The sequence below is a fragment of the Anopheles merus genome, chromosome 2R, assembly GCF_017562075.2.
Source record: "Anopheles merus strain MAF chromosome 2R, AmerM5.1, whole genome shotgun sequence".
NCBI classification, from domain to species: Eukaryota; Metazoa; Arthropoda; class Insecta; order Diptera; family Culicidae; genus Anopheles; species Anopheles merus.
Window position 1 is genome coordinate 35,860,947 of NC_054082.1, and position 27,173 is coordinate 35,888,119.

General features: G+C 49.7%; 1 protein-coding gene across 3 annotated transcripts in view; it reads right to left on the bottom strand.

The window, feature by feature from the left end:
• Positions 1-3,306: 3,306 nt before the first annotated feature.
• Positions 3,307-27,173, bottom strand: part of LOC121603399 — a 49,080-nt gene continuing 25,213 nt past the window's right edge. For 2 of the 3 annotated variants that reach the window (XM_041932050.1, XM_041932049.1), the window contains one exon: positions 3,307-8,804. In XM_041932050.1, coding sequence (XP_041787984.1) covers positions 5,247-8,789 — 3,543 coding nt within the window. In that variant the 5' untranslated portion in view covers positions 8,790-8,804 and the 3' untranslated portion in view covers positions 3,307-5,246. Of the gene's footprint in view, positions 8,805-13,890; positions 14,730-27,173 lie in introns of those variants that run through there. The other variant, XM_041932048.1, reaches the window with a different exon arrangement.

Sequence of the window (27,173 nt, forward strand, 5' to 3'; positions counted from 1 at the left end):
CACCCCCTGTTTTTCGACACCCTTCTCGTCGTAGTGCAATTGTTGTGACGCTCTTGCTTAGGTGGACAATGCATAATTAAACAAACGTTTTCTATTGGTTGTTCCTTGGTGCAAAGCATAAGCGTGGGGTATGAGAAATTTTACGAGGTATAATCCAGCGAAAGGGTGAAACAGTTGCAGCCATTGGATCTTCTTTGCAAAAATGCAACAGTATTAGGCTCTATAAAAATCGCCTACGAAGTGAAAATAGTCAACAATGTCCTGTATTTCAGTCATCATAGAGACAGCCAGACTTGAATACTCGTAAAAAATAGGCTTTAAAATTACGTTCGAAATATGTTATTATACACTGGCACAAATTATACATTTCAAACAGCTAAGGAACTTCAACAAGGTGTTGAGCGAGTATGAACTTCATAATTAATCTGGCACCAATTTCATGCGGGAAGTTTTAGAGGCTTTCACTAGATTTTTTATCTTCATATGCAATGCGCATTGTTGAAGCAGATAGAAACGTATTTTAGAAAATGTAACGAAAATACTTGCTCTGTCTTACACTATCGTTTGAAGCGAATTATTATTAAATGGAACCATGAAAATCATAACGTTTCTGTAATATTTGGGATGTTCTGCACAAAATTAATGTTAAAAGATTCAAGCTCGTTCTGCAGCATTACCCTAGCCGCAAAATCCCAGTTTCGTCGCGATTTCCGACCAAGCGAAAATACCCTAGCCGCAAAATCCCAGTTTCGTCGCGATTTCCGACCAAGCGAAATTATTTTTTTTTTACGATTTGTATGGGGCGAACACACATACACACACAAATTATGGTGGCTGATTATGAATGGGAAGATTATGGTTCTGTATTTTGTTTCACTCTCGCTCACAGACCATGATGCCCTGTCACATTCTCGCAATCCCATCGGCCCTACTGTTTGGTTGTTGCTACTCTTTGTCGCACGTGAGGGAGTTTTCTTTCTCCTTGTTTTTTCCCGTGTATGGCATTGGCTGCGAACGATCATCTTCCTCACGATCTTTTAGTTAGTTAAAGGGAAATTGTTAGAAGCAATGTCTCTGGCACACCAAATGATATACAAATTCGTGCACGTTGATGTGCCACACTGTACGGAAAGAGTTTTGTGACTAACGCAACCACAAACACAGTATTATGATATGTGTATATTTGGGACACATTTTGGTAAACTTTTTCTGCAGAATGCATTTTAATCATAATTCTGCTGCTCTCTTCGACATGCGCCCCGACTCAATGAACGCATGCTGTGATGAGACCGGTTCCTACGAGGCCAGACGAGTTCGATTCTCATCCGGACCATTCTCCAGGTATCAAGAGCCGACTATCCGATAACGTGGTTTTAGTAAGGTAAAGAAGCCGTTACAGCCCGTGCCACAGTATTACTCGTTACGTCAAAGAAGAAGAAAATGTGTACGGGAGGCTATGAGCTTGCAATGCCGCACGCGGCCTCGGCACGTGGGGGATGGCGAAATCACCTGTACAACAAAGAGAACAGGGAGATGGCAGGGAGCTGTGGGGTCTTATCGGCCACGGGCTGCAATCGACCAAGTGGTTCCATGAAGCGCTAGTATGTGGTCAGCGAGTGTGCTAGATAGTTCGGCAGGCGCCAATCCGACCCGTGGGTGCAACGAGTTCGAGCCGACACAAATGAACTGGATCGTTTACGGATGGTTCCGACAGAGAAGGATTACGCTGGATCCTTTCCTCGGGGCCCCACGCGGGCGCTTAGTTTGGTTTGGTCTCTGGTTAATCCGCCTCTGCCCGCTCCTCACTATTGTTTGCCTTAAGGCTTACGGCAAATACAGTTTACATTTGTTATTCTAAACTATGTTAGCATTATTGAACAGCAATACGAAAGAAAAGGAATGGGAAGAAAAGAAGGAGAAAGGGAGTAAATAAATGGGAAACTAACCAGAGCGGAAGGGAGCGGAGGAGCAGGAAGGGTGATAGTCCAAGAGGTGAGATGAGAAGATGAAAGCGGCGATTGCGTGTAGTAGCGTACACTGTTCCGAAGCGACGATGGGCTCTAAACAATGGGGGACGAGAGCGAAGCAAGCTGGAGAGAGCATATAGGAACGGGAAAGACATACAGGAAGGGAGTCGTCACTTACGCATGCTACGTCAATGACGAGTGCAGCGACGGGCTAGAACACAACGTTCTATGCCATCCTCCAGGCAGCGACATGGCCGCGCAGCACCATCCGCAACGATGATGCGTCTCCAAAAAAGGCGAGAGAAGGAGCAAGCCAGGCAAAGCGAGGGATGCATGCGCCTGCCAAGCTGGGGCGAGTCGCTCCTCGCTTACAGCATCGAGCGAGAGGCGGGGGAGACGTTCCTTTTTTCTCTTCCGAACAGTAGACCCCGGTAACTAGGATTAAAAGGGTACACCATCGTGGGTAAATCCTAACCTTCAATCCGGTGAGAGGGAGAGAGGAAGGCAGGGAGGGGTGGGAGAAGATTGGAGGGTTTTTACATTATTAAAGAAGACAATGGAAAGACAATATGTGTTCAATGATATCCCTCATTTTAATATTTGACCTTCTGTTGACTTTAAATAAGGAATGGTTGGCTTAACATGAGCGAACTAGTGCATTGAATGATCTTTTGTTTGAATTGTTTTTTTTTTGCACAAGCGCAACTAACTGCACTATGAAATTTTTTTTTTTTTAGCAAACCATAAAATTTATTTCTTGTGGCTGCTATTCTATACAACAACCCTGGGAAATCCGCCACAATTTTTGCCATAAAACCCGTCTAAAAAAGATCGCTTGGTCGAGTAACCTCCTAAACCGGACGTCGTGTGGACGTCGGGTGGACGTCCACACGACGCCCACACGACGTCCGAAATCTTCAATTTTGCGGCTAGGGTAGGGACAAAAGCTTTCCTAAGCTCTTTAAAACTCCGCCAGATGGCGTTCAATATACGCCAGCGTTCGCTAGTGGTCGGAATTGCAACTAAAATCATCCATTCAAAAATCAAATTTAGTACGTTGGCGTCCAAGTTTTCTAATGTTTGAAAATGGAATTAAAAAATATTCAAATATGAATAAAATTACTGCTGAATTAATTTTCCAATCATTGGTCGTACTCTTTGAACCAAAATCAGAGCTTCGAATCATTACTATAGCACCAAACACGTTTCCATTGGACTGTGAGTGCCCTGACGATGGCGATGGCATGGTAAGCACCAAAGCTTACCATTTATTTCTACAGTTTTCGGATCTCTTATCGTACTATAATCATTAAAAAAAATAAACAAAACACAAGGTGAATTAAATATTTGCAGTATTTTTTCTTCATTTATTACTTTCGCCAACTTACTCTCTCCCTCTTCGTTTTTTTTTTAATTTTCTTTTTGTAAGTTTTGTTCTTTCTTTTTTTGCTAAAGAGTTTGCGGCGTTTTTTGTTTAGATCACGCCCCGAACACGCATCGTGGGAACCGTGAAACGAAAGACTGCCGCCATCGGCACGCTTGAAGCAGTGGGGCTCTCTTTCGCAATTGTTTGTTGCGCTGCTAGTAATGTTTGCTAGCCATTTTCGCTACACTTCTACACTATCTCCACACTATCCCTCTTCTTATATTTACAGCTTAACTGTTTAAGATTTTGTATATATATACCGGTCTGTGTATGTGTGTGATTTTGTATATATATATAGGTATAATTATAGATCAATAAATTACTCTTTTTTGTTCTGTCGCCTCTTACTCGAACTTGAACGCTATCAACTATATCTCAAGACTGTACACACTAAGAGCTGCTGCATTAAAATGCCTTCCCGCGTGTGTCCAGTGCGACCTCAACACGTGGAACGCTAAAAACGCACACTCATACACACACGTACACATATAGCTTTCCCTACGGGGTTTGTTACATGCTTTTTTGTTTAAACTTTCACTCTACCAACATCAAATCGTTTACATCAAATCGTTCTCGGCCCGCCCCACGACGGCGTTGTTCTTTTTTCACTCTAGTAATTGTTGCTTGCTTGGTATTATGCCGGGTTGCGGTATGCGCTAAACCTCCTTACCACCAAATACATATAATCTCGCTCTTTGTCGCTTGGCTTCACTTTCCCGCCACAGAATCGTCTGCTCTTATAATACATCACCTTCTCCGATTGTTTTCGATTTGAATTAGTACTTGCAAACGCTAGCTGCTGCCGCTGCCGGCACGACGAACACGTTTTAGTTAATGCTTTTAGATCGTTTCATCTTCAGTTCTGACTTAATAAAACCCAAATTGCTTTCCGTAGTAGTGGTAGTAGTAGTTGTAAGGGTAGTAGTAGTAGTAGTAGTATTATTGCAGTAAAACTTTAAATAATACAAAAACAAATAAGCCAACAGCTACAACATCCAACCGGGGATGGGAATTGTCTAACACGCTTCTTCTGCTTCTCCATCCATCAAAGCCATCATCCAGCCATCGCGAATTGCTACACACACACGCACACTGTTAAGCGTTTTGTTGTTTTGTCTTGGCCACAATACCAGAGCACTGATCCAAGCCCCATTTCCAGCCAACGAGTTAAAACAAAGCAGTGTAAACGATTCATATCACTGTGGACTAGAAATACAAAACCTTACCGAGCTGTGTGTGAGTGTGTGTGTGTGTGTGTGTTAGAGAGTGATCCTAGCGAGGCTGTCTGGCAATGGAGACAGGATTGATTCGCAACGACACAGCACAAACAAAAAAGTGTAGAGGAACCAGTGAATTGATTAGGGATTGGGGCGCGCGTCGTGTTCTCGTGCGCTCTCGACTACTACTCGCTGACTGGCTATATGGCACAATCATCATTCAACACCGAGGAAATACTGTTTTTTTTGGTTCTTGGCTTTTTTTTAACCGACCTGTGATTGGTGGAGCCGAAAGGTGAAACAAAGCACGGGATAGTCGTGGCTGTTTGTTGGTGGTAGTGAATTAGTAGCTAGTAGTTAAGTAGTGTAATACCAGTAATAGCAGAAACGGTTTTTTAACCCTTCCCTAGCTGCACCGTGGCGTCCCTGTTGTGGCGAGGCCATCTTTCCCCCCTCCCCTCCCCTCGTTATGTCTACCCTAACTCCACTAACTCTTATAAGGAACCATTACGCCCCGAAAATGCCGTCTCCCGCGTCATTTGCACAGCCATCAGTCACGGAATTACAGACACCCACCCACCCCAACAGTCAGCGGGATCCGGCGGCCCGCCGCTGCACCGCTGCACCCGTTCAATACTAACTGCCGACCATGATGTGCGTCGTGAACGAGTCCATCTCGTTGTCGCCGCACACGACCTTGCTCGGGCCCTCGAGCATCGGGCCCTTCAGCCCGAGCACGTCCACGTGGTCGCCCGTGTTGAACGACGCGATCTTGTAGCAGCTCGGGAACATGTCGTACAGCTCGTGCGTGGTGCCGAGATCCATGTCCAGGTACGCGAACTCCCAGCAGCTCGAGCCACCGAGCGTGCTGGCCGGTACGCCGCCGTGCTGGTGGTGAAAGTGGTGCTGCTGCTGGTGCTGCTGGTGCTGATGATGCTGCAAGCTGCTGTAATGTTGCAGGGCGGAGGCACAGGACGAGAGGAGCGGCGAGGTCGAGGCCGCACTGCTCAGTGTGGTCAGATGGCTGGCGTCCCCGCGCGCACTGCTGTTGCTGCTGGTAAGCGTCGTCAGCGAGGTGAGCGTTGTGGTCGAGCTGGGCGAGATGGACCGCTCGTGGCTAGCGTCCGCGACCGTTGCCGAGGGTGCGGCCGGTACGGAGGGGTCTTCCACACCATCGGCACCGGGTCCGGACGCTCCACTCTCCATGTCGACGTCCGCATCAACGTCACACGGTCCCGGTGAGGTGCTGCCGGGCGCCGGTCCATTTGTACTACTGCCACTGGGCGTGCTGGTGCTGCTGCTGGTACCGTTTGTGGTGGTCGTGTCGGGTCCGACACCTACACCGGAGCCTGCCAGCTCCGACACACCGTCGGACGTGTCGCTTCCCGCACTAGCACAGCCGCCATTCGGTCCAGATCCATTAGAATTACTCCCCCCGACGGTGCCATCACTCCCGGCCGGGTCCGTCCCGCTCGCTGCAGCCGCTCCGGTCACACCTTCGTCGGCCGCGTTTGCACCCTGCGGTGGGTGGATCACACTGGCGGAGGTCGACGCTTCATCGACGACACTCGGCGTCGGGGCGCTCGTATCATCGTCCACCACTACCGGCACGGCACCGGTCGGGGACGTTACGAACAGATCGCTCCCGTTGAGCGGATCGAGCGCCGACTGGGAGGACAGACTCAGCACCGAGCCCCAGTTGATGGGGCGCGTACAATCGTCATCCGCAAACCCGTTCGCATCCGCGTCGAGATGATGGTGCAGATGGCTGTGATGCAGGACGCTCATCTGCTGCTGCTCCTGCTGCTGCTGCTGCTGTTGATGATGGTGCTGATGGTGCTGATGAACTAGCTGCTCGTACGTGCTGGAAGTGCTGCTGTTTGTACCGCTGTTGCTACTGCTAAGATTACTACTGGCACTACTACTGCTGCTGCTGCTACTGCTGCTGCCGCTAACGCTGTTTGTGGTGCAAGAGGTAACGCCACTATCACTGCTGCTGGTGCTGCTGCTGGTACTGCTGCCTGCATTGCTGCTGCTGATGCTGCTGCCATTATTGCTACTGATGGGGGAGAGCTCGACGGCGACCGCACTGTTGGCGCTGGTCGCCGGGAACGGTGTCGCCCGTCCCGATTGAGGATCCTTCAGCGGGTGTGGATGGCCATTGTTGCCCAGATGCGGGGACATCTGAGGATGAAGCTGATGTTGTAGCTGCAGATGGTGATGCTGCTGGTGAAGCTGCTGTTGCTGCTGCTGCTGCTGCTGCTGCTGCATCTGTTGTTGATGTTGCTGGGACTGCGGATGAGGATGGTGATGATGGTGCTGCAGGTGGTGATGGTGGTGCAGGGGGTGCAGCTGCATATGCTGCTGTGAGTGTTGCTGCTGCTGCTGCTGCTGATCGTACGGCGACAGTTGCATCGTGATCGTGGAAGGATCACCGTACCCGTTTGCCGCCGTTTGCCGACCGCCACGTGGCCCGAAGTAATCCGGACCAGGCGCACCGGCCGATGGCGTTGATGGTGGTGGAGGGGGCGGAGGTTGCAGCGGTGAAAGTTGATGATGCATGCCTGCATGCTGCTGCTGCTGCTGTTGCTGCTGTTGCTGTTGCTGCTGTTGTAAGTGGTAATGATGTTGCTGCTGCTGCTGGAAGTGTTGCTGCTGCTGCTGCTGATGGTGCTGGTTGAACTCTTTGTTCTCGTTGTCGATTTCGCGCTCGATCGACTTGAGCGTGTTGCAGATCAGCACGGACCGGTAGAGCGACTGGTCCGAGGCCTGCCGGAACCGGGCCAGCTTGAACATGGACAGGTTCATCATCTTTAGGCGCCGCTCCTTGTAGCACTGCTTGTTGCTGCAGGACATGTTGCGCCCGTCGCAGCACCGCTTCAGATGCATCGGTCGCCCACCGGCCATCACGCCCGGCGCACCGAACGGTCCTTGCTGTTGCTGCTGCTGCTGCTGTTGCTGCTGCTGCTGCTGCTGCTGCTGCTGGGCAGCTCCGCCCATCGGTATGGCAGCGGCGCCCACCATCGGACCGGGTGAACCGCCCGCCCCGGCCGCCGCATTGCTGTAGTTGGCCGACCCGAGCTCGAAGTAGCTCTTGCCGTTCTCCGCACACCGGATCGTCTGCTGGGCGGTGGGCGCCTCGTACGGCGGCGAGTAGTAGCCGTGCTGGGCCCAACCGTACCCGCGGTTCGCGTACTGCTGGGCACCGTTGTTGGCGGCCCCCGTACGCGCACAGTTCTGGTACGGCTCGGGGAAGTAGCCCGGCTTCGGGTAGGCCGGGCTGGCGTACCCAGCGCCCGCCATCGACGCGACCGTCGTGCCACGGTTCGGCGAGCACGGGTAGCGCATCGCCGAGTAGCCGGGCAGGATCGTTTCGTCGTCGTCGAACTCGTCCTCGAAGTCGTCCTCGTCGTCGTCGAGATCGTCCGCCACCAGCAGGGTGGTCGCGAGCGTCGACCGGGTACTGTCGGCCGCACTGCCCCACGCCTCGCCCGGCACTGCCACCGCCTGCAGCTTGCTGATGCTGTCCACGATCGGCTCGCAGTTCCAGGCCGTCTCGCCCGGCACGGCGACCGCTTCCAGCTTGGCGATTGCGTTCTCCTCCGGCTCGGCCGGCCCCGCTGCCGGCAGCAGAATCGGCGCCGTCGGGCTGAGGATCGTTGGCGAGGCGGTGATGAAGGGACTGGTGACCGCGAGGGTGCTGCTGCTTACACTACTTATGCTACTGCGCTCCGTCGCACTGGGCGCGCTTGTTGTACTAATGCTTTCGTCGTCCTTCGAGAACTGCTCTGCGGTGTGTGCGTCTTGCTCCTGTTGCTGCTGCTGCATCTCGTCATCGTAGCGAGGGCTTTTGCAGGCTTTAATACCATCGTTTGCTTCTTCTTCTTCTTCTTCTTGCCGCTCTTCTCGTGCGTCTTGGGACGCTGCTTCCGGTGCTTCGTGCTGCACCACCACATCGACGATCATGTCACCGTCGGTCGGGGCGGGGCTGGTGCAGATTTCCTCATACCTGCGCTTGCTCCCGGCACACAGTGTCGCACTGGTGGGGCTGCTGTTGGCGCTATTGGTCGTGGTGGTGATGGTGGTGGTGATGCTGCTGCTGCTGATGGCCGTGCTGCTGCCGTCGATGATACTGTTGCTGATGGCCGGAGCCGTTGTTGCTTCCGTGTCTTGTCCCATTTTTAGTGTCGAATGCTGCAGAAACATAATTAAATGGGAGAAAAAAAGGGAAGCAAAATTAGTATAATGCAGTGCGTCATATACGAAAACAAGTATAATTAAACGATGGGTGCTTCCAACTCCGCTTGGATGTACACACGCGGTCAGGTGTCAATCAGACGTTAAGAGGCAATAAACCCATCCTTCCTCAAAAAAAACCACAACAGGATGGGAGGAACCGATGAATGGGAGTGAAAACGAGCGAAACCAAAATTATGAATGAATGCCGACCAAATTCGCCTCCACACGCGCCCGTGTGTGTGTGTGTGTGTGTGAGTGCATGCCCATAATCACATAAATTAACCAAAACGATAAACGATCATAAAAATCGTACGGCTGTTCGACGTGTTTACAACCGATTCGAGGGGGGTGGTCCATCACATCACCCCCACCACCAGGGTGGTTTTCCGGGGTTGCCAATTTGGCTTTCTTTGAGAACTTCTTCCTATAGCCCTTACCACCCCGTTTCGCCACCGTGAAGTGAATTGATGGACGAACGGGGCGGAATGGTGCAATAAACCCAGAGTACGCTTCGCAAGGCTACCTATTTTTTTTTTGTTTTGGTCTTTGCCCCCCTCTCTCTCTCTCTCTCTGCACGACCAGACAAGGGTCATAATTCGCTAACTGAACCGATTGGCAATTCACATTTATTTGGCTTATCGTCTTCTCAACAGGTAGCCGCCTGCACTTGGCGCGTTTGCGATGTGTTCGTTTGTTGATGGGAGTTTTTTGTTTTGTTTTGTTGTTTAGGGGTTATTATTCCAATATGAAACAGTGTGTTAATTGACATCGAAAAAAAACAGACTTGTTGAGTACCTCGGTGCTCAAAACAGCATCGGAAGAGGCTGAAAATTGTGGAAATTACTTTTCCAACAGCTCTAGAAGAGAGAACGATTTGCATAACGAATGTACCTAAGTGTGCTTCCATTGCCAGTTTAATCAATCAAGAGACCACCGTGTTACACCATCTAAATAACGGTTGGAACCTCACTAAAGCTAAGAAGTGCTTTTTGGCACAACTAGTTCATAAACCTTCCCCAAAACTCTTCCCTAAGCAAAGTGACGAAAAGACGTCAGAAGCCGCAGTTTGAAGCAGTTCGAACCAGCAGGAAAAGTGGCCAAAATTATACGAAAAGCGTTGTTCGTTCGCCCAGTGGAAAGGATCTATAGGGCCCATCGTCGGATAGGCACACCTCGAACGAGTCACGCGATCTTACGCACGCCACACATATATCGGCCAAGAACCAGCGCACCAATCCTTCTGCCGTGGAAATGACTAAGAAGCTCAACACAAAAATAGGAAATAGAAATAGAAACACGAAGGTAGAAGAAAAGCAGATGAAAAGTTTTTTTGTTTGGTAAAAATAGAAAACAAAATAACCAAACATGTTCCACATGTTCCCTCGTCGTGGATGGTATTTTCCCGCAAACTTTCAAGCACATTTACAGCACCAAAAGGTACATCCACGTGTCCTTGCAAGGATCTCTCGCATGATGTTGAGACCTCCTTACCCGCAGCCAGAGCACAAACTGTTACAACGCCCTACATAACAGACCTCTCTCCCTTTGCCGAACGAAAGAAAAACCCCTCCAACCCCCTTATTCGGGGTCGGGTGGCGCACGGCAGGTTCGACAAAAACGGTTTCCTCCACCAATCGGGCGCGCGGATGGTTTTCCATCGGAACGGGCGCGTTGTCGGGGTTTGCCGTTGCGTGACCTGTTTAGGTGTTTTTGCTGCTAGCTCATTTTTTTTCTCTTCTTTTGTTTTCCTAGCTCCACGATTGCGTGTTGCTCATGCCGCGAGCCGGACAAAAGAAGCGTGTACCGACGACGACGACGACGACGACGGCCACGAGGTCATCAGCCCAGTGCTTCTTTTCCCCCATGGGCGCGCGGACGGACGAATGGCGTCGCCAAAATTCTGTTCCACAATCTTACACCCTCCCACACACCCCCACCAAAGGGGGAGTTTTCATCAGGTCGGGTGGTGTGGGGGAGGTCTGTCGTCATCAGTCGGTACGTGTGTGAGTGTATAAAAAAACTCCCTCTATACTAGGCAAACGGTCAGCTACAACGGTCGCGACAGCCTTGCCACTTCGGTTACTCGTGTCTTTCGTGGGGCCAAACGAAGGAAATGGTCGAAAAGAGTAGAGCTCTAGTACTGTTAGAGGGGTTGCGTTCAAACAATTACTGATTTGTATTAACAACTGTTCACAAATCATTCGTTTATTTGGTTATAAAAATTGAAGAAAGTTTATTAAAAATTCAGCGCTTTTTTGGTTTGCTTTAAATTTTTGCTTTTATCACAAATAAAAGGTCGTTTCCAAAGTTTGTAATCTATTTCCACCGCTCTGCTCATCTTAACCGAACGACCCTTGGGAAATCGGCCAGAATTAGACCAAAAATCTGACCCAACGTCACCAGCGATCCCTTCCACTTCCCTTGTGGCGTGTTATTCCACAAACATTTTCCACCCACGTCATCCCCATCCTCCCCTGCGACTAGTGATCGTCTTTTTGGCACATCCAAGGAAACATTCTCAATAGAGAGGGAGAGATAGAAGGAGAGGCACATTTTGGGACCCGTCACTGTTGTTTACCTAGCGATCGCGCGTGCGCATTCGTGCCGCACGAAAACGGAACACAAAAACCTCGTGGTGATCCTCCTCGGGCGGGATAATTTTATCTTTTATGCCTCCCAAACTGCCTCCCTAGCGGACGGGGTGTGAGTCCGCACGCCTTCGGAAGATGTTTGTGCTTGTGTACAGCTACGGGGGAGCGTCTTGCGCAGTCGCGCAAAATCTTGCAGACGGGCAACGTCTTGGGCGAGCGCGGGATTCAATTTTTAGGGAAAATAAAGAGCATAACGTCTGCATGTGTGCTGGAGGAGAAAGAAGAGCGGCACAGCGACGGTTGATGACGAAAATGTGGCCACCCTTCACCACAACAGGTCGTTCGCCGAGCGCGGCGCGGAGTTGCCAAGCGGTACCGAACGAATTCCAGCCTCCATCCCCACACGTCCCCTTCCCCGGGAGTTTTGCTCCCAAAGTCTCGCGCGCGCTCTCTCTCTCTCTCTATTTGAATTATTTTTTCTCATAATCTCACTGCTGCTTTCTCCGTAGCGTTTTTTTTTTTGTTGCCTCTTCTCTAGCCGCACAATGGGTGAAAGATCTTCATCGATCGGGAGAGATCGCGATCGAGCGCACGGAAATAAAGCGACCGCGCGAGCGACCCCTCCCTTCTTCGTGTGCTTCCTCACCCGCCCCAACCCTTGGCCACCCTGCGGTGAAGGTGCATCCACAACACGTTGCTATAGCAACCTGACAGGCAAAGCATGCAAGCAAGGCAAGGGAGAGCAAAGAAGGAAAAGATTATTAAACCCAAGGCGGAGGAAAAATAGTTAACGGGTTTTGCTTCACTCGAGAAGCTTTATTTTCTCATACACCCTCCGTCCACCCGACCACCACCACCCGACCACTTCACCCCGCCAACCCTTTTGCCGTCCGTTTTTATCGTCGTACGATTTTTCTTCCCTCTTTCTCTCTGCTCTCGTTGCCCTTTTTTGCTTGTTTCCTTCACGATCGTTTCCTTCCCCGGGTTTGTATGAGGGGGAGCTTTTATTTCTCATTTCTTTATGTGCCGCTTTTCGCCCCCACCTCCCCCCACCCTCTTTGGAGAGAAGGGTGGACCAGCAAAAGGGTTGGAAGGATGGCAAAAGGGATACGCACACACACACCATACGATCGCCGCTTTCTTCATGGCAACACAGTTCATCCACATCACTGCCGCCGCCGCCACTACCACCACTACCTCCTCATGTGTGTGTGCGTGTATGGCTGTGTCCACGATGGAACGTGGAATTGAAGCAAAAGCGCAAAAAGCAACACCCGTGAAAAGGTACGAACGGTGCGGCAAAAGGCAAGGGCGGATAAACTTGGGACGAAACACAGACACAGCAAAAGACACGCAGAAGGAGAGAATGAGAGGGGACCAACAAAAGAAAAGCCCAACGAATTTATGTAAGAGGGAGAGCGGCGGGGAGAGCTAGATACGGCGCACATACAACGGCGAGGCCTCTGGGTGCGTTTCTTTGGCCTGGGCCGGGGTCTGGGAGATCTCGCTTGAAATTAACTTTTGATGAAGGTTTGTGCCTGTTTTTTTTCTTTCTCTCTCTCTTTCTCTGTCTGCTTCTTCGTTACCCCTTTTCCAGCTTTTCTGTATGCCTCCCCCAATGGGCACAGTGTGCACGGAAGGGTGGAAACGAGCGCTGGCAAAAAGCAAGAAATGCCGCCGACTTGCACGAAGACCATTGAATGGAGAAGCATAAAAAGCTTCATCAAGCCACTTGGCCAAACGTGCCAAAGGGGAGAGGTGGGATACGCGGTGTACGCGGTTTATGGTGTGGACGTTGCATGGTGGTGTGTGCACAGCTCTGTTTGTGCGTTTGTATGCGTGTTGTTGTCGTTGTTGTTGTTGGCATACGTCACGCGTCTTCACTGCTTGGCTGGTGTTTGATAACAGTGGATCAAACTTGCGAACTGCAAAAACAAAACATGCATCAGCTCGGCGCAGATGCATCGCCAAATTGTTTAAAAACGTTCACCCTAAAATTCCTCCCTTTACCATAAGTTTTCATCAATAGTCAGAGCGGAAACTTGTACCACAGTTAATGCACGGCTTGTTCGTTTACGGGCCACTGTTTCAGCATACCACATACTTCATACAAAGAGCCACAAAAAGACTTCAGAATATAACTTCTTTGGACTTTAAGAAATTGTATACATTCTTTGGAACAAATAAGGCACTTTGAGAAACTTTGTCGAACCACGCAAATCATTTTGAACGCAACATAAACCCCAGAACGAATTATAAGTGGAAGCATTTTGGTGCCTTTTTGCATCTTTCGCGCCACATAAGACACACACAAACACACCAACTCCAGAACTAAGGTACAACGAAACTGCATTTTTCCTGCATTTCTTCTGTTCAAGTCGGTGGCACAATGGTTAACTTAAGCTTTTTGTTTTAAAGATTTTGTTTCACCCAACCGAAAAGACACTTACAGCAAAACCGCCGCCAAGAGGATGTTCTATGATACACATTGAGCCGGAGGACAGTTTGCGCCAGTGGGCTGGCCGTTGCAGGAAGGCAGTATTGCACTCGTGGTCGCACGGAACGATGACAGTTGTACGGCGATGCAGCAATGCACCGGCAATCGTATCACACTGAAATTGCACATTCAGAAGTTTCGTACACGCATATCGACCGCGTAAAGGTGATGATGATGGATTTGGTAATTTTTGTAGCACAACACCTTTTTGCAACACCGCTCACAATAATCACTGCCCACAACCAAGTAGTAACCGAAGCAACGAAACCCAAAACTCGTAAACGTTAACTTATAAGCGATGAGCACTACTCTTATCACCACCAACAGTTACAGTGTGTATTGGACGCTTTATTGCTGGTTTTCTCCATTTCAGGAAGAACTTTTCTTTTCGTTGCTTTTTGCACTGTTGCACACTTTTCCGACACAGAAAACGTTGCACTTTGCACTACAACAACACGGCAAAGATCGCAAAACTATCACCCATCGGAAAGCGCGCGCTTGGTGTACGCAAATCGAGCGCTCGAATGTGAGAAACGTACGCAACCCGTGGTTTCGCGTTTACAGCGCGCGTACAGTACGTGCGTATCGTTGGAACGCCGGCGAGGTAAAACTTGCCGTAGCGCGTTCAAAACTTCCAGGAAGCGCTGCCACAGCGAGGCGTACACGAAGAGCGTACGGACAGCGAGAGAGCGAACGAAAATGGCGCTCTCGCCACTGCTCTCGTGCGTTCGCTATGCTAAAGCGCGCGCGCGAGAAAGAGATGGAGCACAAGCGAACGAACGAACGAACGAACGAACCAACGGGCGCTGCTCGAATAACACAAAAGGAAACGTTGCGCACCGTTCGCAGTTACTGAGTAGAACAGTGGGAGCGAGAGCGAGCGAGAGCAGCACACACACAAAAAAATACAAGCGATGGCGGGTGAGGCTTCCCGCACACACAGTGCTGCAGCACGCTGTCAGGAGCTAGAGGAAAGAACACATCTACAGCAAGGATACTGATAAAAGATGGTACACACACGGTACACAAGCCGAAGCGGGCGAACACGCACGCACATTCCGGACGGGATCGGGACCCAAAGCCACACGGCGCACCGGACAGAGCCAAACAGGGGAGGCAAATCGGACACCGCATGGATAGCGACCTTTTCCAGGGTCTGCTGCTGCTAATCCCTCCGCTCTCTTGGGACGGAAAACGGTACCGGCGATCGGAAGGATCGCAAGGATCGACACCCCAAAGGGCGAAGGAAGCGAAGGCAACAAACCAAACATACACTTTCCCGAAGGACCGTCGAGATCCCATGTGCATGAGCATTCCGGTCGATCATCATCGGTCTGTACGCACCCACACGTATATATCCTCTCTGCCATAGCGCGTCCTTGTTACGGGCTCAGGTAGACGGCCGGGAAAACTGAAAACCCAATCTCGATCCTGTCTGTTGCTGCCCGTAACGAGTCCTTCACCATTACGACACACCGGCCAGGTAAACAGACCGTGTGGGTGTTCGAAGCGTTGGTTGGTTGGGAGTCTGTGTGGGACTTTTGAGCGATGGTAAATTGTGGCGAACAATTTTTGTTTATATTCCTGCTTGCCAGCCGTCAAAACTGATGCAAACTCCCGCCAATAATTGGCACCGTTGCTGAGTTGCCAACTCGAGCATGCAAGTGGCAAAATTGCGCAAATATAAAATTCGGTTTGTTTTGTGGCTCGATTCCTTTCGTTGCGATCCTTTCGCTCTCACGATGATCCTCTTGTCAATTTGATCTTTATGAGAGCGAGACATAAACAGGTAACTGGAGCGTTGCTGCTTATTGCTCTAATTGGTTTATTGGTTTACTGTAGTCAGGCTGAACATTTTTGTTTACAAAAATGTAAAACTATAAACTTGTTACCTCAGTCCCAGGTGATCACCTACAGACAAAAAAGTACTAGTTTCAATATCAAAACAACTCCACTTGCTTCTTCTTACCTCAACATGGGACACAATTGAGATCAAAATAAGTCAACCACTACCAATTCAACCCTCACTTCCTGTGTCTCCCAAACCAAAAAACAGCCGTCCCCAGTGAGGCGGTGCACCATCCATGGTTGCTGCATGCGTTTGCCCGCCAAAATGCTTTTGCACCAAGTGCAACCCTACTTAGGGACGGAGGATTACTACAAACACAGCCACCTCAAGAAGAGAACTGTACGTAGGTGAAATTACGATATTTGCACCACCCAACAACCACCCACCGCATCAACCCGACAAGGAAAGGATTGCTTTTTTTTGTGTCCCTTCTGCATGCCACCCTAGAAAAAAGGAAAACCATCGGAGTAATTCGCATCGGAGGAAAGTCTCTCATTGCGTTTTGTCTCTGAACCGTGCAATGGAGGGGGCACACACGTACGCACGCCATCAAGCAACCCCTTGCCACCCCAACCCTTAAAAGGACAACAAAACAACAACAACAACAAAATCGTGCACCCAAACCCCCGCCCGAAAAAGGTTGCGTATTTTTCGGGTTTGTCGGGGTGTGTTTTTATTTTTTTTATTTTTGGGTCGTTTTAGTTGCCTCCGCGAATCTTGCTGCTGCACAATGTACTAGATAGGGGGAGGTGCGGAGGAGGACACACGCCACCCCAGATTGCGTGTGTGTGTGTGTGTGTGTTGCGAAGAGAGAATCGCAAGGGTGGCGGTGCTTGTCAAGAAGCGAGAATTTATAAAGCGAGAAGAGAGAAGGAAGAAGAGACAACAAAAAATTGCATGAAACGGATAAACAACAAACCATGGACAGAAAATATGAGACAGAAGCCTGGAGGATCGAAAGAATCGCGGCCCATGAAGGCCGCCCTGGCCAGTACAAGGAGGGACTGAGAGTGAGTGAGAGAGAGAGAGTGCGAGAGAGCTTTGGCTCGGGGTGGAAAAGGGTGGAGAAGCCGAAGAGTTTGTGTGGATGTTTTATATTCCGGTTTGGTGCCTTCGAACGCTTCGTTTCGGCCCACCAGCACACCCCGGCCGCCGCTTGACAGGTTGACTGCCGCCTCACTGCCGCCTGCCCACGGTGAGCCCCTCCCGCTCAAGCGGGCGCCCAATTCTGCGCCCAAATCATATCGCGTATGTGTGTGCACGCTTTCGACAACACTTTTGGACTATTTTCCACCCCAATCCCACACAACACACACACGCATCCCGTGGGGCTTTTGGTGAGTTTTTCACCCGTCGTCCAGAAGCGCGATTCGAAAGGCATCCCCATGTGAGCATGTGTGCGGCTGTGGTGTGTATGTGTTCGAGGTGGCTCTGCTACGTGTGGGTAGGCAAAACGGCGTCTGCATTGTTGATACTACCCACTGCTGGTTCGATGCGCGGGGAGAGCGGGTGGACTCGAACTCGACACCGAGAGCAAAACATTCCAATCCTCCCAGCAAAGGAAGGACACGCACAGTTTACGACCATGCAAGAGTGCGAAAGAGAAAGAGAGAAAGAGAGAGAGCGCGAGAGACCGAGAGGACAGAGCGTGTCATTTCGTACCATTTCGAAGCGAGGGTGTAGCAAAAATGTCTCACATAAGGGTCAGGAGGGAGCGGCGAATGCAGGATGCGGGATAATATGAAGCTACACAGAAACCCACATCACACACAGAGCCTGGGACGACGCGCGAGGACGAGAAAGAGAACGGTTCGAGCACACACACACACACATACGCACACATCAAGCGTGAGCCGCAGAAGGAGCAGGAACGTACGACTTAACCTTCTCCCCGTGTGTGCTTCTTTTCGTGCTGTAACGTGTCGCTTACTCGACTAGAAAACAACCCCAAAAATAATGCGAATCACAAACACACACACACACAGACAACGCATCGTTGAACAAAAACTTTGGTCGCTGCCATCTCCTTCCCCCACACGCGCTGTGTACGCAGCACCATCGTTTCCCTATCCCTTTCTGTTCTTGTATACGAAAAACCTTCCACAGCGGAAAGAGAAGCATGGCGTAACGCAACGATAAGGGTCGAACAGGGAAAAGAGATTTGACAGCAGCACGCAAGCGATTGCCATTGCCGAGTAGGCATCTGTCAAAAAGACTACGAAACAAAAAAACCAACATTCCACCCTTGTCAGAGCGCTAGAGCAGGATGCGCGCTGCTCCGTGTGCGAGCGAGATACGTTGGCAACAACAAACGGCTGGCGAACGGAGGAAAAAAAAACCCTACAACTTTTTTTTTGGTTTGTTTCGCTCTCTCGCTCGCTCGCACGTACGCATCGCATTTGCTGGTGGTGCTGGTTCACCTATCTCGATACAGAGAGGGCCGCGCAACTGCAGCGCTTTCGAACGCCTGAAACGCTCGCACGGTCGTCGACTACCCTTCGCTTCGACTCCCATCCGTCCGGATCTCGGGGGTCTTCTGTACGAAGGCGCACACACAACGGCAGCAAAAGCAGCAACAACAACAGCAACAACAAAAAAAGCGGCACACAGCAACCCCAGCAAACGAACGGAGGGAGAGAAGAACGAACGATGAGAGAGTGGCAGCGGCGGCGGCGGCGGCAGCAGCAGCAGCAGCAGCAGGGTGTGTGCTCCGGTGTGGCACGGCAAAATGAAGGGAAAACGCGAGTGTCAGCTGTGTGTGGATGGGTTCGAAGCGGTAGGTAGGTAGGTAGGTAGGTAGGTAGGACAAGGGGTAGCCGCACGCGGAATGAAGCAACGACGACACGATTCGACCAAGCAGCGGCAGCAGCAGCAGCAGCAGCAGCAGAGAGTGAGCGGCTGCGGAATCGAAGTTCCACGGAACGGAACACAGAGCGTTGTGCTGTGTTGCGTATGTCAAGGGGGCTTGCGAAGCAACGTGCGGGGCAAGAGCACAATCGCACCGGAGCCGAACCGGAGTGTGTGCTGCTGCTGGTGTGTTCGCCTTTGGTATGCGGCACACTCGGCTGCGATGCGTGCCGGTCAAAATGAAGCGGATATTTGGCGCAGTTGGGATGAATGGTCTACCGCTTGATTGTATTAGGAAAACATTTTAACAAACATTTTATATCCTCTATCAGCGACGGCCTCTATAATGCGCTATTTTACGAGTTTAAATATTCCATAAAATCAATATTCGATAAAATCAATCTATTTATTTGAGTAATATTTTATTACAAAATCTCAAACTAAATTCTTTGCTATAAACGCGCGGAAATGGTTTTATGAAAAACTGGACTTTCATATGATAGTCCTTTAGCAAATTTCCTTTAAAACAGTTCTATTTCCTGCTAAATAACGCTAAATAAGACACTTTTCTGGTATTGTCCATCACTTGTAATCATACTTGTATTCAAATGACCCGCCATCATACAAACCGCGCTGGTCGGCCATATTTAAAGGCACCGGTTAGTACACGATTCGAGTAGGCGTGACCAGATACGACCATTGAAAACTAAAAAAATGGAAGCAATTGAACGGCTCATTGCAATATTTGTGGAATATTCAACTTTTTGCTATCATGTGATGCTTATATTAAAGATTTTTGTTTACAATTGTTTCAAAATGAACTTAAAAATGATATATTAGATTTTTCAAAGCTGTGCAATATAGATAGACAAAGAAATTTTAATTTAGTTCCTTTAGCTTAGCTAGTGTTCCAGTCCAAACCATATTTAAAATTAAAAAAATCATGAAAAAATATTTCACAAAACCATAACGAATAAAAAATAAATAGCGCATCTATTAAGGGTCTGTGATCCATCCAATTGAAAAATTGTTCTACATATTTGCCGTTAAATAATTTCTTGGTTTGCGTTCCAAATTTTGATCACCAGCAAACGCACCAAACGCCCAACTGTGCCAGAGCCCTTGGTGTGCTACGGTGTGCTGCTCGGTGCACAGCACCGAGAGCACCGAACACCAAGCACATCGACCGACCACAGAGTGAGACCGGGGCACACACAACACGAACAAAGCGAACGAACGGCAACGGCGATCGATGGCGGATACGGAGTGAGCGTTTTGCCGCACCATTCCGTCCCTTATTTCAGCAGCCCTCTTCTCTTGCTTGTCTGCCCGCCTGCCTGACTGCTTGCCAGAGCTTGCCGGTACAGTCGCTCGTAGCGCTGATGCTATTTTACCAATGGCTGCCAATGTTGCCATCAACTTCAAGCGCTTCGTGTGCGCTGTTTTCCTGCTTCGGCCCGGCCCAGGCGAACACACAGGCACCGTCAGGCCCAGTGTCAGCCCAAGCCAAACCGAACCAAGCCGCCAGCCAGCCAGCCAGGCCAGCCAGCCGAGCCAGCCCGGTCCAACCCGGCCAGCTCAGCCCGTTCGCCCTTCTCGCGGCGAACGACCGTACACTAGCGAACAACGGGCAAAAGCGGAAAAAAGAAACAGCAGCAGCAGCCATGGCCTCATCATCAGCACAAACGTAGGAGGCGATTGCGTGCGGGGCGCGGGCATTTGGTGCGGCAAGTGGGTTGGATTGGGAGGACGGTGAGACCTCGACCGAAGCGAACGAACCGCTCGATGCCGCCGCCGCCGCCGCCAACGACGACGACGACGTCGACGACGATGATGATGGCTTGGAGCGCTTGTAGTGAAACACACCACACAAAATGTGAAGAGCTTATGCGCGAGGGCGCGGAGACACCGCGCGACGGGTGAAAGGAATGGCTGATGAAGCGCGCACGCGAGGGGATTAGCGAGGCGCGGTGCGGCGGTGGTTCATTTTCGACGATGGAAGGGAAATATAATATTAAAGGGGAATTCGCCCTCTTCACGACACGGCCACGGACCGGAGCGACATCAACGCGGCGACGACGACGACGACGACCACGACGACGACGATGCAAGGAAACGAGACCACCCCACTTCTTCGTCACCCAGCGCTCTCCATTCCCTACGCTGCTCCCTTGCACACTGACCAACGTCATTCGCACTAAAATACAACGGCATATTTCAAAGTGCGGGGGCATTACGAGATAGCTCTCCGACCATCCGGACCGAAGAAGAACTCGCCTGTCTCAATCGAGAAACCCATCGGTGTCGCTCCGCCCCACCCCTCTCTTCCTCTCTTCTTCCTTTCCCTTCTTCATCAACAGCCTCCGATAACCACGGTCTCTTGCCACGGTTGCCTTGGCCGCCTAGCAAGTGGCGAAGGGGGGGAGAGTTCGGGGAGAAATCAACACAGCAGCACAACAACAGCAAAAAGCACACCACTGTGTACGGGGTCCCACAACTTTGCAACTTTCCGGACGCGGGCACCTCTGCAGCAGCAGCACACAGAGGCGCAGTCTTCTTAAGAGATTGAACGACCACCGCTTTTCTGTTGCCGCTCTCGCTTCCTCTACCACGGACCTGCTCCACCAGTAGGAACCACACCGGGAAGGAGGACATCAACGGATCTGTGCCCGTCTTTTTGACTCACCCGGAACCAGTGGGGGAGGGCGATGAGAGGGAAAGAGGGCATTCTGACTCTGGCAGAGGTCCCGCAACTGGGTCCAAGTCGCAAACACACAATACACACACATATAGGTGAATAAAAATAATAACGATGAGATCTTGAAAAGCCAAAACTTCTGTCCCCACAGAAGTTCAGCAGCATCCTCCACGAAGCTGCTTGCTTGGATTTGAAATGTTGTGCGTCAAAGTAAAGTCCTTTCGCGCGATGCTGCCAATGACGAAGTAAGAAACGCATAGTGCCGCAAAACAAATGCACAAAAGATAATGAGCGAAGGAGAGCGAGCGAGAGGCGAAAACGAACCAGAGGAATAGGGCAATTGCAACGAATCGAAACAAATGTTGCAGTTTTTGGGGCCACGCAACCTGTTTCGGTCCTTCCCTGAAGCGAACGGCTGCGAAATCCCCTTGTCATTACTGTCATTAGTGTCATCTGTAGCCGTCCGTGGACTACTTTGGTTGGTTCTTATTGCCCGTACCCGATTTGTTCTAGAATGCTTTCAGTACGATGACGATTTAGATCCCTGTTTGATTTAAGCTTGTTTTATGTATTGCTTGAATGTTTTTGCTTGTATACTTCATATTTCATTTAACATTTATCCATATGAGCATTGTCTAGATGGTTTGTGTTAAGTGTGACCTTTGAACTCATTTTTATTGTAATCATTTACAGAACCACCGGTAATGTTTTTTTTAAATAGCGCAATATTTGTTACAATCCAGTATATTTCCCCAAGACTCAACACTGAAACATCATATTTCATTTCATATAGGAACACGTTTTCCGCTCCAAAACGATTCCACTTCTTAACGGTCGATTTGAATTGTTCAAAGTAAAACTGCTGTATCTCGTTATCTGCCACTGGCGATTGAATAGATTCGAAATTCAACCACGTGGGAGCTCTTCCTAGCAGCGGGATGGTGCGAAACGTATGTGTGTTGTACACGAGCACACAAACGCGTGCGCGCGCGCGCGCCTCCATTAATTGTATCTGCATGCATTTTCGTCCGATGAGATCGCACAGATCCGTTACCGACGCCGATGATGTCGGTTGAACATCCATCCCTTTCCTAGAACCTACCATTTGCGCCCCAAACTCTAAAGCGAGATCAGGAAAAGTTTTCCCTTTGCCTGCTCATTTCAGTCAGTCGCCAAAAAGGTCGTCGCCGCAGTTTCTCGATAAAGGACGGAGGGAAAATGCGAAGAAGCGAAGAAAAAAATGTGTCCCATTCAAACCTTACCTCTCCCACCGGGGCTTATCCCCGGGGGCGGCACAATGTTGTAGGCGAAATCTTCCTCCAACGTTCTATTTGGACGGGTTTTCTTCTTCTGCTTCATTTCGTTGCTATTGTTGCTGTTGCCAGTTCCCTTCTTATCTTCTTTCTAGGGAGAAAATGTAACACACAGCAACAGCAACCGTAGCTTTTCCATCTTTCTCCCTCTGAAAACACATTTTCCCTCTTTGTGGTGCAAGGAAAATGGTTTCACCGATGGCATAAGGTCGGAGAGTGGTGTGGGTTCCTTCTTGTCGTCCCCCGGAAAACAGAACGAAGGGAGAGCAGCAGCAAAAAAAAATAGACAATCTTTACCGAAACGTCAACTCACCAGCACCCAAGCAATAGCGAAGGAAGGGGGACGCAGGCACGCACGCAAGTAGACAAAACACAACAAAAACCCTCATCTTAACCGTGCCCGGAATAGGTGCTGGGTAAGGCAGGGCGGAAGGGCTTTTTCCGGAACTAAACATCTGCCACGGAAGCTGCAAGACTGGACGGCCGGGGATCGTCACCCGAGACTGGGATGCGTGCTTGGGATATGACGGTCTCGGTTCGAAAGTGATCAGTCTTCGGTGATCGAGAATGGGTTTGTTTTCGTTTGCCAAGTGTCTGTGCGTATGCTGGAGGGGTAAGTATTAGGTACACTAACGCGTAGTTGGAAAACTGTCACAGCGTTAGTTGCTGGCGCAAAAATTCAAATCGCGAAAAAAGACGTTGGTCGATACTTTAACATTCGATTGATTCAAACAAACATCACTAAGAACGCCCGTCTTCGCCTTCGAATGGCAACGGTCAACGCGATAAGGCACTATCGCAACGGACTTCGGGCGCTATTCACGCGAGAAGGCCACGGTGATTATCGCAAAGCGGCTGCATTGCGCGCTGCGGTCTCTTGGTCACTGCTACGCTGCCCTCTCACTTGCCCTCGCGCACTGGTCGTCCCAGGGCGACGTTTGTCTCGCACCGTTTTACGAGTGTGCCTATCGTCCGGGGGAAGTTGTACTACCGGAACAGTGCAGCATGAAGCGAGCATACCTGGGTAGCAGCGCATCGCTCTTACTTGACAAGTTCCGCTTGGCTTTTGTACCGGAGTAGAAAGGGCGGAAGTAAAGTTTGGGCTTATGTTTCACATCGAAAGATCCAATGTTTCGGTACAGAAATACAGTTTCTAAACAAATCAAACATTATGTCAATTTGATTTGCATTTTTGCACCATTTGCATTTGTACATGTGCGAATTTGCATCGTAAATCACAAAAACATATAACAGGGTCCATGTATCGTTAAGAATACATCCGTTAAAAAACAACCGTTTCATTCAATTTGAACTATATTGAACATTGTGTGCCTTTCAAGTATGATTTCTTAAAGCCCAATTTGTTGTTCTTATATTAATATTTAATATTTGTATTGATTTGGACGTTTTTCTACACGGACGTGTGTGGATCGTTTCCCAAGCAAACCAATGACGTATGGTAGTTTTTAATGAGCAAAAAGAAGAAAGTGGAAAATTAAAAGAAGAAATCGAAGATATAGAAAAACAAGAAAAAATACACAAACATTAACAACCAAATATAAAAAAAACACTTTAAAAAGAAGTAATATAAAGTAATAAATAAACCTTCTCTGCTAAAGTATTTCAAAATAAGTGTTTATAATCAAATAAGCCACCTTTTTGTCATGATTTCATGTATGTTGTACATTGTTGCATTGTGTAATATTGCTATGGGTTTGATTACTGTTGTTTTAATTGAATCTTTAAAAAAAGATATTTGGCCTTTTAAATAGTTATTTTTTTCGAATTTGTGTGGCTGATTTACTTAAATTTTAATTTCATTTCATATTTTATTGCATTTTATTTTACTGTTCCTTAAATGATTTCTCGTAATTCAATGTTTGTTGGAGTGTTTTTATATTATATTCATATTTTATTAAATTCTTTTATTTTGTTTCCAATTGTATGAATGCCTAATATATAAAGTATACTTTTTTACTTGATTTAAACATTTATTCCAAGATTTATACATCCATAATAATATAGCTAAAACCTTCTTCAATAAAGGTTAAAGGCAAAACTGTATCATAGCAAGGAAAAATCTCCATTAGGACCTTCCCATGTTCTAATAACGAAAACGAGCACAGTCTCTACCACCCACTACAGACGAAATACAACGAACAAAAAACCATCACAAACATCGGCGACAGTTCCGGGATCTCCAAATCTCGCTCATCCTCAAGCCATCAACCGTGTTCGTTATCTTACACTGCGCGACCTACAAGCTTTTCCCTCGCCATCGTGCGCAGCCACATTTCCACGTGTCCTTACAAAGACGGTACCGAAAAGCCTCCCGGAGCCCAAACGATGCTTACCACCCCCAAAAAACACCCACTTCCCTCTCCAAAACCCCCCCCCCCCCCCCCCCCCAAAAAAAAAGGATATCTCGGTTCGTTCGCCTCCACGGCTGCTCTCGTTCGATTCCCTTGTGTTTCGACCTCGAACCAAACGCTCACCACCTATACCTGCCCTCTAACATCGCGGCTGCTTCACGGGCTCACGCACAATGGCTCCGCACCTTACGCCGAGCCCCCCCCCCCCCGCCCAGTGCGCTTCCCTTTTCCCTGCGACCCTTCCAATCGGCACGATCATTTTCCCATTTCCTTCCCGTGCGTCAAGCGCGAATGGAACCTGGTTGCTTTTCTTTCTTGGCGCTGTTTTAATGTTGCCTTTCCCTCCTACAACCACCTCGCTTCACCGCCCTGCCACCCCACCGCCCGTCGCTTGCCCAACCACTCACAGCTCCTCCTAAGACCCACCCCTATGCGTTGAAACATTCCAAAATCCATGCCTCCTCCTCGTGCCGTCACGCAACCCAACACCCTTCTCCCTCCCACACCTCCTCTTAGCGTCAGCGTGTTTCTTTCTCGAACTCCCCCCAAAACCCTACCCCCCCCCCCCCCCCGACTCCGGCACCGACTGCCTGCCAACCCTGCCTTTCGCCCGTGGTCCGGCTGCCTACATTCCACAATCAAGCTCGAGCTCTTCAGCCGTTCCGCGGGCGAAGCGAACACGCCAGCCAGGGCAAGCGACTCTCTTTTCCATAGCCTACTTTCCCCCTTGATCCAAAACTCCACGTGATGTTTCACCCGCTTCCATCTTTCATCCACAGCCCTGTCCCCCTCCTTCCTTCACTACGGTCGCCCACTGTCAAAATACAAAAAAAGCACACGCTTGCGACCCCAACATCAACGCCATCAACGCCGGATCGCGCACTGGCTGCCCTCTCTCGCTCTCACGCTCTATCTTTCTCTTCCCCACAAGTCCACCCCTACCTATACTACTCCCCTCTCTTCTTCCATCCCTCTGCTCTCTATCGAGCAACGCATTTCATTCCAATCCATTTTTCTTTCGTACATGTGTGTGTGTGTGTGTGTGTTGTGGCTGTGGGCACATACTTTGAAACAGTACAATCCCCTTGAAGACGATGGAGAGTCTCCACGAGAGAAGGGACCGGTGGTAAAACACCAAGAAAAGAGAGAAAGAGAGAGCGTTATTCATCACCAATCACCTATTGGAGCGCGAGCGAGATGGAAACACATAATCAACACAAGCAACAGCAACGCAGCAGCAGCAGCAGCGCTCAAGACGCACCACGAAGAACGCGCAGCGGTCCGATGCTCAAGGAAAAACGGTGAAACGAACGGCCGAACACGGGCAGAAGGAGCAGCCAAGGCGGGAAGCGAAGAAGGCCGAGCGAGCGAGATGGCGAGCGAGCGTGGCTGAGAAGGGAGAAGAAAAATCAACCAAAAACCAATTCCAATTCCATCTCGCGCCGCTGTGTTGTTGTGTGTTGCGTCGTTTCGTTTTCCGCTGCCGCCCGTTCGGTTCATTTTCTTCAGCCGTTTTTTTTTCCTTCTTATATTTACTTCTCTGCTTCTCTTGCCTTGCTTTTTTCCACTCCTCGTCATCCTCGTTCACCCCCCCCCCCCCCGGTTTTGTGCGTTGTTGCGTTGTTTTGCCTATTGCTTCGCAGGCCGCGTATACACACTGTTGCTGCTGCTGCTGCTGCTGCTACGGCTGTTGTGTTTCCGTCTCTCGGCGACTCGCAAGAAACGCACGTTCCTCTTGCGGCAAGTTTTTGCGTTGCCCCGCATATGCTGGATGCGTGACAAAGAGGGTATAAGCTAGCGAGCGAGTGAGAGAGTAGTGTGTGTTTGTGTTTGCGCGTTCATTAATCTTCGTGTGGAGCACTGAAAATTGATGGTGGAGTAAAAAAATAAGCTCAGCAACCGGCGCACAGCCAGCAGGGGGAGCAGCGCATGTTCAACAGCCAGAGCGGGAAAGCTGTCGCAAGCGAACCCTGCAGATAACGGTGGGAAGAAGAAGTAGAAGAAGAAGCATACAGGGACACGAGTGCAGGGATCGCTCCGATCGACACGCAATGTGAGTCGGGGAATCGAAAGGAAAGGACAGAACAAAATAAAAATGAAAAATACCACAGTAACGAAACTCCCCGGACGCTCGATGACGGGGCCGTGTGAAGTGAA